At 33.9% G+C, this 13,166-nt stretch overlaps 1 protein-coding gene across 1 annotated transcript; it reads right to left on the reverse strand.

The window, feature by feature from the left end:
• Positions 1-6,729: 6,729 nt before the first annotated feature.
• On the reverse strand, positions 6,730-12,744 carry LOC148957019 (calpain-5-like). Its single transcript, XM_089088201.1, has 3 exons — positions 12,563-12,744; positions 8,727-8,967; positions 6,730-6,990 (listed from the first exon to the last, which is right to left on the reverse strand). Exons 1-3 carry the CDS (start codon positions 12,677-12,679, stop codon positions 6,974-6,976), a joined length of 375 nt encoding a protein of 124 aa, XP_088944327.1. The 5' UTR covers positions 12,680-12,744; the 3' UTR covers positions 6,730-6,973.
• Between the last annotated feature and the right edge of the window lie 422 nt (positions 12,745-13,166).

Genomic DNA, 13,166 nt, shown 5'->3' on the forward strand with positions numbered 1-13,166 from the left:
TCTATCCAACACAGAGCATTCCGAATCGACTGTCCAAAAGATCCTTAACTCCCTTTATGAGGCGTCCAGACTACTAGCTTTCTTTAAAAACGGGACTTAAAACTACTTTCGTTTTATTTTTTTCGAGTCGGAAGAGAATTTTATATTAATATTAAGTAGACTTGTAAAAATACCCAAGTCTCTAAATAAAAAAATGGCCCCAAAAAGACCACAAAATACCCATTACAGGGTGGAAATCCCTAGAATGGAAACACTGATTGTCACTAGGAAATAGGCACGTGAATATAAGACAGGAACTGCCATACTCTAACCTGTCATTTATACAACTATGTAACCTAACACGGAAGAGGAATTCCTGCGAATACGCTAAGTTTACAATATTGAAATAAGTCATCTAGGAAATTGACAAATGACTGAACCATGCAATTTATCTCTGTATCTAACACGGAAAAGCTTGTGTTTTATAATACTGCATCTAGATCAATAATCCTTTTTTGCCTTATATACCCAGCAAGTTATATAAATCTTTTTTTTTGTGTTCCTGTTGTAGCAGAGTGGATTGACTGTCTGCTTGACAATACGGGGCTTAGGGATCTATCTCTGCCACGGTGGTTTGGGCAACAGGCTTGTTCCTTATCCCCATGTAAAAAATACCCTGCAACTGAAACAGTTCGACGTCCTTTGTGCCAGTATTGGTTCTGGAGAATCTTTTATTTTATGATTTTAGTAATATTATATAACAGTCGTTCAAGATCAGACTGGAGCAGTGCGGTTTTTGAAAAAGTACAGGATGTGTCGACCAAATTTTCACTCTTAGGCCAATAATTGAGAAGTGCCTGAGTTTTCAAACACCTTTGGTCCTCAGTTTTATAGATTACGAGCATGCGTTCGATTCTGTTTATAGAAGAGCCTTAGTAAAGATTTTATCCTTGTGTGGTATACCAGACAAATACATTAAGGTGATTAGTGCTATGTACGAGACTAACACTACTGCGGTTAAGGTAGGAAATGAGGTTAGCAGCTGGTTTTGTATTAAATCAGGAGTTAAGCAGGGTTGTGTTCTATCCCCCTTTATATGGATTATTTAGATGGACTTTGTTTTAAGGAACACAGGAAAGGCAATGGGAGACCACGGAATCAAATGGGGAGGAAAAGGTCTCCTAGACTTGGATTATGCTGGTGATTTAAGCATCCTAGATGGAAGTGTAAGCAAAATGAATGAAGTTTTAAAGGATTTGCGAGTTCAGGGTGTTAGAATTGGTTTGAAAATTACTGTTAGGAAGACTAATTCACTAAGGCTAGGAATAAGTGAAGATGAAAAGGTGACGTTGGGTAATGAAAAGAATGATCAGGTGGGCAGCTTCACTTACCTTGGTAGTATTATTAGTAAAGATGGTGGGAGCAGTGAAGATGTTAAAAATAGAATAGCCAAGGCTCAGAGTGTTTTTTCACAGTTAAAAAAAGTCTGGAAGAATAGGAAGATAAGTCTGCAAACCAAGATTAGAATATAAGAAGATACAGTGATGACAGTGGTCAATTATGGCTCTGAAGCATGGACGCTGCGAAAAGCGGATGAAGATTTGCTAAATGTTTTCCAGAGAAATTACTTAAGGATTGTTCTGGGTACCCGGCTGACTGACTGTATTTCAAACAATAGGCTATACGAAAAAATGTGGTTCGATACCGCTCTCTAGGGCTATAATGAAAGAAAGGTTGAGGTGGTTAGGGCACGTTTTGCGGATGACGGATGACAGATTGCCGAAGGTTGTTCTTTACGGAACGCAGGTCCTCCCCGTCTGGGGTGAGAGGACGTCATAAAGTAAGATTTAAAGGAAATGGGAACTATGTGGACGGGTGTAAAAAGGGAGGCTTTGAATAGATTGGGGTGGAGGAGGATCGTGCGTAGCTGTGTTGGCCTCAGGCGGCTTGGTGCTGCGGTGAGTTTTTAGTAGTAGTAGTGGGAATGAATTTTGATACTTGTGTATCATGCACCACTCACTCAAGTTTACGCTGTGTAAAATTCGAGAACACACTGTTTTTTTCACTAGTTTTTCGTTGCCTTAGAAATAAATTTGGGCTATAGATTTGCACATTAGGGAGGGGGGGGGTATAGCGGGTCTGCATGCAAAATGTGTTTGGTACAATTATTCTGCATATTAGATAGATAGATAGAGAGGTGTACTGGGATTTTATTTTTACTTTTTTTGTTTAGCTAACAACATTTCCAGAGACCTCGCTATTCTTTTGTCATTTTTAGTGGCCATACACCTAGAAAGAATTATTTTCTGACTTCACACTTTCCAAATAATTTACCCCCCGCCCCCCTAATGTGCAAATATATAGCCCAAATTATATATTTCCCGTATGTCTTGTCTCACGCTAAGCTGAAAAAAAAAACTGACGAAAAAACCAGTTTGTTCACGAGTTTTACACAGCGTAAACTTGAGTGAGTGGTGCATAATACACAAGTACCGAAAATCCTTCCCCCAACGGAAATTAAAAACAATAAAACTGAAATAAAATTTGAAAAGCCACATTTTCCGCGGGGGGGGGGGGATTTTCCGAGGGGTATTGCCAGCGGGGGTATTTTAATGAGGGTTTTTTTCCGTGGGGTAATCGCCGGGGGTGGTAAACGCCTAAGACCCTCTAGCCCATCCCCTAGATCCAGCCCCGGCTAAAACATGATATTATGTTTTTAGTTTTATGTCTGTACTTGCAGCCTACATTACACTGCTAAGGTATAGTGCACTACTTTACTATTACTACCAATATTCGTCGTAGCATCAAGTCCCCTGACGTAAAACAGGCACGCACGCACCTTTTCCACCTTGGTTTGATTTCGTTTTCACTCTTTACATCCTCCAACGAATTTCTAAATTGTTTTAAATTCTTCTTATGACCTCCATCCCTACTTGAGGACGCCCTGGTTATGACCGAAAACCAATATTTCGATTTACAAAAATTAATTAATGACTAATTAACACTAATAGTTTGTTTGCTTAGCCTTGTTACTATTATGTGAATATCACGCTAACTTATGGGTCATGTGATTGACCAAAAATTTTACAAAATACCGACAAAATCGTATCAGTGTATTACCATTGCTTGTTTCCTCCCCTATGCGTAAGCTAGGATGCCATCTATCCCTATTTGTACCGGTTTTGGCATCAAAGTCTTCTAACAAAATGAAGTATTCCTACCTGTTTATTATTTTTCGGTACTTGGGCAAATATTATTAACAGAAGTAATTCGGAAAAATACTGAATATATGTAGAGTTTACTTCAAATGCGTATGGAATTGAAGACGTGTTAGGATGCTAGCAAAATATTGCTAGCAATTAAACCGGAAGAAATGCATCTTAAAGGTACATTAATTTATTTTTCAGCTGGAATAAAAAATTTAAAAATATTTAATATTTAAATATGAATATTTAGAAATCAAATTATTTTTAAAAACCAAAAAACCAAAAAAAAGAAGAAACGAAAACAACAATACAGAATAAAAAATTATAAATTATTTTTATTTTAATTTTTCATGAATAAAAAAAAAAAAAAAAACCACTGAAACCCAAAAAATAACTGTAAGATGAAGATAAATAATTCTGCCCCCGGAAAAAATGAATTATTTAGGGTTGGTCAATGTTATTTTGTCACCATTTTGAGTCTTTGTGTTTACCAATCTGTCAAGGTATTTTTTTTTACCAATCTTGGCTAAAATGTTCGAAGGGACATCTTATTTCGGTAAATTGATGCCAAAATTAGTTGATTGTCCATTCTAAATAATCTATGGGTAAAAACACATTCTATATCGTAATTTTAGTCGAATTGTGAAAATCCATGTTTATACATAATATTAGTAAAATAATTGTATTTGTATTTCGAAGTGTTGCTTTTAGATAAATATTAGTAGTTTAAGCCCTCTTTTAGACTAAGCGTCAATAAGTTGAACTCTGGGACATAGGTAAAGTTTAAGGAGCCTCACAGAGCCCCTGATATCTCCAGATTTCTACAGTTTATCTTACAAGTTATTTCTTACCGTATAATTTGTCGATTTTTATGTGTCTGTAGACTTCTGCCTTGTCCCCCCCCCTTCCTTTTAGAAATGTAATGCCATTTTTTAATAAATTTTTTAGCACGGGGTTGGTCTTATAAATAGTATTTTATGGTTATTTCCTAATAGGATCATTGAACTGAAAAATTAAAATGGTGATCTTGTTATAGGTGATCAAAATTAAAATCATGGTGATCAAAATTAAAATGGTGATCTTGACGCTTAGTCTTTTAGACTAAGCGTCAATATATCGCTGCCACTTCAAGTGCCTGATGTATCTGCTACGGTCCATCTTGGATTTTTAGCCTCTCAATTTGTTTATAAGTTTAACTCTAGCACATAGGCAAACTTTAAGGAGCCTCACAGGGCCCCTAAAATCTCCAGATTCTTACGATTCACCTACAAGTTATTTATTGTCGTATCGTTTATCGATTGTTATTGTTCTTTGGATCAGAGCCATGTCTCCTCCTCCCCCCCCATCCCTTTAGAAATATAGCACCTTTTGTAATAAACTTTTGCGTACATTTTGGTCTTACACATAGTATCTCATGGCATTTCCCAAGAGCATCAGCGCACTGAAAAATTAAAATGGTTATGTTGTTATCTGTAAGAAGACTGACCCAAATCATTGGTAAAACATACCAAATCAGGGTAAAGCATTGCATATATTAAATACGTTTAATAAGTATATTAAGCCAGAGACAGATACCCGGTTATAATGGTTTATTAACAAAATTGTGAACAAAATAAAATGAAACGAACCGCAGGAAGAAATGGTATGCAGTAAGAAATGGTTAAACAAAATAAATTATGGCAACTATACATAACTTGAAAAATTTTTTAGTCTTTCTGAAGAAGAGGTCGGAATAATAACAATAGTAATGTAACAACCTAACAAACATTGACAATGAAAAGGAAAGTGACTGTAGATCGAATTCAGAATTAACAAGTCAACTATGGTGAATTCAAAAGGCGGCATGTTGCACGCCTTGTATTGTGCAGGTTAGAGACATTTTTTTTAAATATTATTGATAAGTAATCTTGTTTTATAAATGGAACATTTCAAAGAAAAAGTCAGATATGGCAAAATAATTTTTGTATAAAAAAACGTTGGATTTTCACTGTTTGTTTGAGTGAAGAAAGAGAGTATAGTGTCTTAGAAAAGTTGAGAAACTTGTGAATAGCTTGAGAAAAAAATTGGATGGAAAGAAAAGGACAATCGGTAAATCGGATTTATTTTAGGAGGAGGAACTTAAATCCATGTTTTGTAAAGCAGAAGATTAAAGTTGCGAATTCATGCATGAGTCTGATTTAAGCAAGGTTAAATATGCTCGTCAATGGTAGACTGTCTACCCTATAATTGAAAGTATCAATTACAGGGAGGGGGTGTATTATTTAGGTGGCTTTCATAGCATCTTTTGAGTTATCAGAGTTGAACTGTCTTGCTCAACCTAAGTGTCCTGTCCCAGTGGTTTACTAAGAGGTAAACCACCGAGCGCGTCGAACTGCGATTTACTGTAGTAATATAACGTGGATCATCCGTACTTTTACCTATCAGAAGGTGAAACATATGACATGTTTCGCAAATACGTTTTTGTATAAGATAAGTTTAAATCTCAACCTCTACTGCTGCTAAGAGTGGTAAGATATTTAAGTCCTAGTCTGAATGGTTCAAGCGTAATTTTTTATGTACTTGAGCTTGTATCTGTAGGTCAATAGGAAATTTATTTTTGCTTTACTTCTGTTCACACTTAAATTTGTTTAGCCTTGCCTCATCCCGATATAAACTTGCATAAGTAAGCAATAGCACTTGCTAAAACTATGAGGTAGCAAACACACGTGAGTAAACTGTAAACAATAGAACTCTCGTCTTAAAATATCTCCTCATTTGTTTAGGGGCACTAAAAATGTATTTTAAAAATACATATTTACACATACACCCTCTAACTCTCCTAATTTCCATGAACTGACATCACTTAGTCGAAAGCCTTAATATTAAACTATACAAGTAATATGGAATGCTGAATGAAATCAAGGAATTTGCAAGAAAAATTTCATATGTGTAAACTTTAATTGTTTGATTTATTTCAAAATGTAGATTCAGTTTTGTTTTTCTTTGATATAATTACTAGTTTCGAAGGTGTGTTATTTTTATCCAAAAGCTTGTAATCCCTGTCCTTAAGTAAGAATGATAAAATAGAGGACTCTAAAGGTGTAATAAATTTTCAAAGTTTCAAAATAATCTTCGTAACAAAGGATTTTAATAATAAGTTTCAAACTAGTAAAAACTAAGACTTCTGGCGCATTTCTAGATGACCCTTGCCGCTGAATCGTTTTTTATACACTATGGCCCCCTTGGTCCAGGAACTTGCTTGGGTAAGTTGTTCTAAGCTGCTTAGAAGAAAAATTTGGCCTTCGTTGGGGGAATAGGTATTTTTATTTTTAATTAGCTATTGTGTGCTGGGGTTCCCTAGTTCCAGCGAATTAGGAATATAAGTTCAAAGTTGATAAAAAAAAAACAGTGCTTGTCCATTTTCTGGTCATTTTAACTTCTAAAAAAGGATCATCCATATAAGACACTTATGATTGCATGATAGATTGAAAGATGACGGAACAAACACGACCCTTTTTAGCAGTAAAAGCACTTTGCCCGTGGAGCCAATAAGTTCATACGCATATAATTTTCCAAAGATTTACTAAAAACGGTCTACAAAAAGTAGGTGGAGCTGATTCTTGTTTTTGTGAAGCCAATTTTGAAGATTTTGCAGTGAATTTTGGTAGTTCCAGTAGTCAATGCTATTGTATCTGGTGATTATGTCCGGTAAAATTTAGTAGTTCTAAGTAGTCTATGCTATTTCCTGTGATTGTGTTTAATTGAAGCCTTCTATAACTCTAATCATAGGAAATAAGCAGCAAATAGACTTAAGGGCAGGTGAAACCTGAAAAGGAAATAAAGACAATAAAAATATTGAATATATAATACCTAAAATTATAAGCTCTCTAAAATTTTCGTCGTCGAAAAAAGTACGAAAATACACAGAAACAAATTATTTAAATTTTCGTTCTATATTCATGGACATTTCTCATTGTCAGGGGAGGGAGAATATCCTATAGGCCTATCTTAAATGGTTTAACAGGTTCAAAACGAAAGCCTAATATTTTAAATATTCTAAAAAGTTCCTCGTCGAAGAGGTTACTAAAAATACAGAAACAAATTTTTTAGGTTTATATTCTATGTTCTTTGACATCTTTCTTAATCGAGGGAGAGGGTAAGAATTGTAGCTTGTTTAAAAGTTCTCAAGGATCAAGTAAGTTTGAAAGGGGCTTTAAAAAAAAAAAAAAAAGTGCCATATTTATTTAAATTTGGCTAAAGAGCCTGTTGAATGACAAGCATGTCATCCCTCGTAAATTGCGTCAGATGAAAAATGAAAAGTATACCATGGGAATCAACAGTCAAAACCTACTAAAGGGAAATTACAGTCCCCCACCTTAAACAATAAGGGAAATGACTTTTTTTTACATGGGTCGCATTGATCTGTCTCCTTTTTTTTTAGTGCTTGTGGTTTACCATAACCGAGAGATGCTGGGTGGCTCCTTCGTATGATATTCGTAAATATATAGGTTATGTTTATAAATTTGGCCATATGCTTTTTATTAGGGAAAAAAAAACGGCACTTTTTGTGCACTTACACAGGAGTGGGGCTCGCAGGCTACCGGACTATATTCGATAGATTTTTATTTGCTCATATAAAATACATTGATCATGTCTACGTCCTTCATATAAATGGCACCATCAGCAAGTTTTAAATGGCACTTTAGGTGCCGCGTCTCTAGAGTGAAAGCTTGGGCTTGGGGGATATCAGAAATTATAGTGTTATATTTATTGGCTTATTTGAAATATTTGGATTATATATCTACTTGATTTTAATCATTTCTCACATTAGTTAGCTTGATATAGCACTAAACACGACACTTTTGGCGTCACCCCTAAAGTAGAAAAGTTTTCTTATGCTTATTTTCTGGACATGCATCTTTTTGTTTTTGTACTTCCTACATGTCATAGATATGAAAATTTCAAACTTATTTTACTCAGGACCTTTATTTATTCAATAATTAAATAAATAATTAAATAATAAATAAATAATATAAATAAATAATAAATAAATAAATAAATAATCATAATTAAATAAAAAAAACAAGTTTTTTTAACTGAAAGTAAGGAACGACGTTAAAACTTAAAACGAACAGAAATTATTCCGTATATGAAGGGGGCTGTCCCCTCCTCAACGCCTCGCTCTTTACTCTACATTTTTTTTTTTTTTTAAAAAAATAGAGTTGTGAGAAAATCAAACTTTAGCATAAAGAGCGAGGCGTTGAGGAGGGGAACAGTCAAAACAAACAAAGGTTCGGCGATATGTCTTTCACAATGACGAAAGACAAGCTAAGCCAAAAGTTAAAGATCCAATAAAAAAACGTAATTTTAAAACGACATTTCTTCTACTTCAAGGTCCATTTGGACGTAATATACAGCTATTTAGCTTTTCTTTCTGATATATGAAGTGATTGGCTTAAGAAAACACGCCGCAGTCGTAAACAAATGAAATTAAAGCACCCTTCTTTTTACCACATAATTATAGGAAAGTAATATCTCATTTTCCCGTTGCTATAAACTTACCAGAATTGATTCCGACTTTCGGAACGTGCATAAATAAGTTCTCCGTTTGAACTCGGTAGCAAATCGTCGATAACCACTTCAATCCATGCTCCAAACTTCCAAAAGCGAAAGTGGAATATTCCCTTGTATGACGCCGGGACATTCTACAGGCAGCCACAAATGAGCAGTTTCCATGCATACCTGGGTGCACGTCCAACGCGCTTCTACCTTCTACAACCAAATTTGGGTTCCTGGACAATTCCTGCAAGAAACAAAAATGTCATTTATTCATTGATATAAATATTTCTAGCCTGTTTAACAAAAAAAAACCAGTAACTGCTAATTAGCAGTAAAAATAAACTGGGGACCAAGACCTTATCCAGGGGAGGTAACGGCATTTGAACCCCCCCCCCCCAAAAAAAATGTTTATCGAACTCGTAGAAATGTAACAAAAATACATACAAACAAATTTTGATGCGACTTTTCAAGTTTTTTGCAACCCAACCCCCACGACCAAAAATACCACTCACCCTCGAACAAAATCCTGGATTTACCCTTGCTGGGGACAATGAACAAATTTCCACAATATAATTGAAAAAAATAACTGTTTTAAAATAAAATTTTATGGTTTCGACAGCCCCCATGATAAATTCAAGGACAAACAACTCCACATTCTCATCCCGCCATCTGTGTGCACTTATATTTATCATAATATTTCACGGCAGGGTCATAAGTTGTAGCTGAAACTGCCAAAAACAAGTTCTTTCTGTTACTCAGCAATAATAAAAATAACTAATGACTAAAAAGGTGGGGGGTGGGTGGACAAAACAATGAACTGGAATGAACTGGAAAAAATTTTTGACATGGCTTCAGAAACCTTTCTTAAAAGCATACCACAAGAAAGATTTCTTTCTTGCTCTTCTTGGTCCACTTAGTACAGTGGAGACTAAGTAAGAACTCCTAGGCATGAAACATTCTTGCAGCATGATAATCTAGACACGGTTTCATTAGAAGGGGGAGTAATCCTCATTAGAGATAACATTTCTAAGGGGAGACGTAAGAGCTTCCCAATCTGGTAGGAGGAGAGCTTTCCAATCTGAGGCCTGTCATGAATTTTTACAGATAAGAACCTAAGACTACCCTATTGTTCCAAAAAATTACATTTATCCATAAAAGGGAATATGCCCACAAACAACAGAAAACAGTAAGCATGTAATTGATTTGCGATCTGCTGTATTTGGCAACCTTAAATGATTACTTTTCTTCACCGTGGTAGGCAAAATTGCGAAAAATAGATATTAAGAATGATAGATGACAACAAAAGGCAAGACGTCCTCGAATAGGATGGGACATATAAACAAGGCCAAAAAGAAGTAGGTAATTCACTTGAGAGTGAACAATTAACAATAGAGCAGACCTGGAAGGAGGAGCGTGCGTAGCTGTGTTGGCCTCTGGCGGGTTGGGACTGAAAGAAGTTTTCAGCAGCAGTAATAGCGTTGGTTTTTAGTACAAAATTGATATGCAGTAGCCACAGAAGAGGTAATATACAGTAGCCAAATGTTTCTCCAAACATGACACACATTTCATAGCGCGCAATTTGGGAAGTTTCACAAACCATCAGAGCCATAGTTTCAGTTGCTAATTGGGTTTTGAGCCTGCGTTGAAAATTGTCATTGAGCCTGCGCGAAGGCAGGGTCATGAAGACTGAGTGGTTTTAGATGTGTATCAAAAATCTTCAATGGAAAGTTTAGGACTTTTCGCTACAGTATATTACCTCTACTGTCACAGTAGCGATAAACCGTTAATATTAGCAGTGAAAAATAAAATAAGTGAAATTGAACCACCAAGGGATGGGAGTATTTTGTAAACCATTATGTTTTATTCAATAGAAAATAAAATTTGGCAAAAAGATGTAATTAATTTTAAAAATCCAATACCGGGTGTAAGTGTTGACAGACGCAAACTTTCAAGAATTACAAATCGAGTTTGGATACGTCTAAGCTCGATACAACTTGCGTTCTCTTTCGGTACCAGTTTCACAAGTATAAGTTATTTGATAATGTACCTCATTCTACCAAGTAATGTTTACTGCAAGATTTCAAGACTAGCACAAATGACAAAAGAATGCCAAAATAAATTTCAGATATTAGATATGAAGAGAGAGAGATGACAATGACAGGCAAGACGTCTTTGAATAGGATGGGAAGTATAAACAAAATAAGAAGCAGGAAGTTCACCGGAGAGAGTAAACTGTTATCTCTTTTGTGACTTTTAAGACTTTTACAAATGTTTTTAGGACTAAAAAAAATGACAAAAAAAAGAATAAATTCGAGATAAATATGAGAATATATGATAAATAAAAAAAGCCCAAGCAATGTAAAATATAACCTTTCAAATAATAAAAGATATCTGGATGATCTCTTAGCAATAAATTGTGCAGAGTTTATTGAGATTTCAAAAAAATATTTATCCACAAAAGTTAATTCTGGAGCCTAGCTATGGGATGGGGCACTCTGACTATTTCTTAGATTTAAATATTAATACTTCAGATAATAATAAATTAGTTTTTAAAATATATAATAAAACGGATGATTTTAATTTTGAAGTTATTAATTTTCCATTCCTTGAAAGTAATATACATTCAAATATTACTTATTCAGCTTATTATTCCCAATTATTTAGGTATGCAAAAATATGCAGTAATTACACAGATTGCAAAAATAGATGTAAAAAGCTGAGCGAAAAACTGATCTCAAGAGATTTTTCTGCCAAAAAAATTAGTTGGCAATTCAAAAAATTTAGTTTTATGAATCATGAACTTTTAATTAAATATACGAAAAATTGTAAAGAAATACTGAGTGATATTTTAATATAATTTCTCTTTCGCTTTTCTTTTTTGGAATTTTGAATTTGTAGACTGTTATCAAACAAGCTTAAGGATATTTAAATCTGTAATTGGGTCTGGATACCAATAAAAGACACATCTGGACCAGTCTTCATTTGTTCCAGAATAGTCTCTGCTCAGTGACCTCTGGGATTTTATTAAGGAGACAATGAAACACTTTTTGTATGTAATTTTTAATAGCTTGACTAGTATGTATGTATTTCACAAAGTTTTACCTGACATAGGAATACCATATAGATCTTATGGTAGAGGCTCCACTGTGCCGGGTAAATAAAGTAAAGCCTCGAAACCCATTAAGGCAGGTGATATTTCTTCTGATGAGCCCTAATGGTAGGTTCTACTTGGAAAAAAATATATATATATATATATATATATATATAATATATATATATATATATATATATATATATATATATATATATATATATATATATATATATATATATATATATATATATATATATATATATATATATATACATATATATATATATATATATATATATATATATATATATATATATATATATATATATATATATATATATATATATATATATATATATATATATATATATATATATATATCTGTCCGAGCCAAAGTTATTATAGAAAGGAAATAACGAAATATAAACATAGAGTAGGCGTCTTCCATTTAATTCCGCCTGATTAAAAAAAGGAAAAAAAACATATCAAATGTTGTTTGTATAAAAAAAAAGAATATCAAAATGTCAACACATAGCTGGCATTTTTCATTCAATTTACCCGAATTATCAAATCAAATAAAAAATTCCCACATTTGTCCAAGCTAAAGTTCATATGCGAAAGTAAATAATAAATTTCAAAATATTGCAAACATTTTCAATCTAACCCCCCAAACACAGACAAAAAAAAATCGTGTTTTTCCCAAAACCACTTCATATAAAAAATAGGCAACGAAACTTTAACATACAGTAGGTCTTTTCCATTCAATTCGGCCAGGGGGTCTCGGCCGTGTGAAAACTAGACTAGCTGTATTAACCGGGAATAAAGGGTCCGTGAACAAAATTCCACTTCTTTCACAATGCATCTTTAGTTTCTGGTAATCTTGTTCCTTAAATTTCTCCAGCTTCGCCCTAAAATAAGCAAGTTAGTCCCGTTAGCCCTTAAAACTATTATAAAAAGGTAAAAATACAGTCATCTTTTTCAACAAAAAAAGATCAAATGAAAATATGAGAAAATTATAGGCTTTTTTCCGCCATCCGATTGCAAACTAAACATGGGAGCAAAAAATTCCCCGTAACCTATGAAAATAATACCAGGGTCCCGAGCGTCACTCGGTGAAAAGGGAAACATTTTTTTAAATATCTTTCACCAAATAACACTTTAATTACATTTTATTTTAGTAGCTTTAGAAAGTACAAGAATGACGATGTTGGACCACCCGGTGTACGTCATTTCAGAAAGTGGTCATCCCCTCGTATTGTGCCCTATATCAATTTTATTATATATATATATATATATATATATATATATATATATATATATATATATATATATATATATATATATATATA

The sequence above is a fragment of the Artemia sp. Qi Xiang Cuo genome, chromosome 1 (assembly GCF_049724085.1).
Source record: "Artemia sp. Qi Xiang Cuo chromosome 1, ASM4972408v1, whole genome shotgun sequence".
Lineage (NCBI taxonomy): Eukaryota > Metazoa > Arthropoda > Branchiopoda > Anostraca > Artemiidae > Artemia > Artemia sp. Qi Xiang Cuo.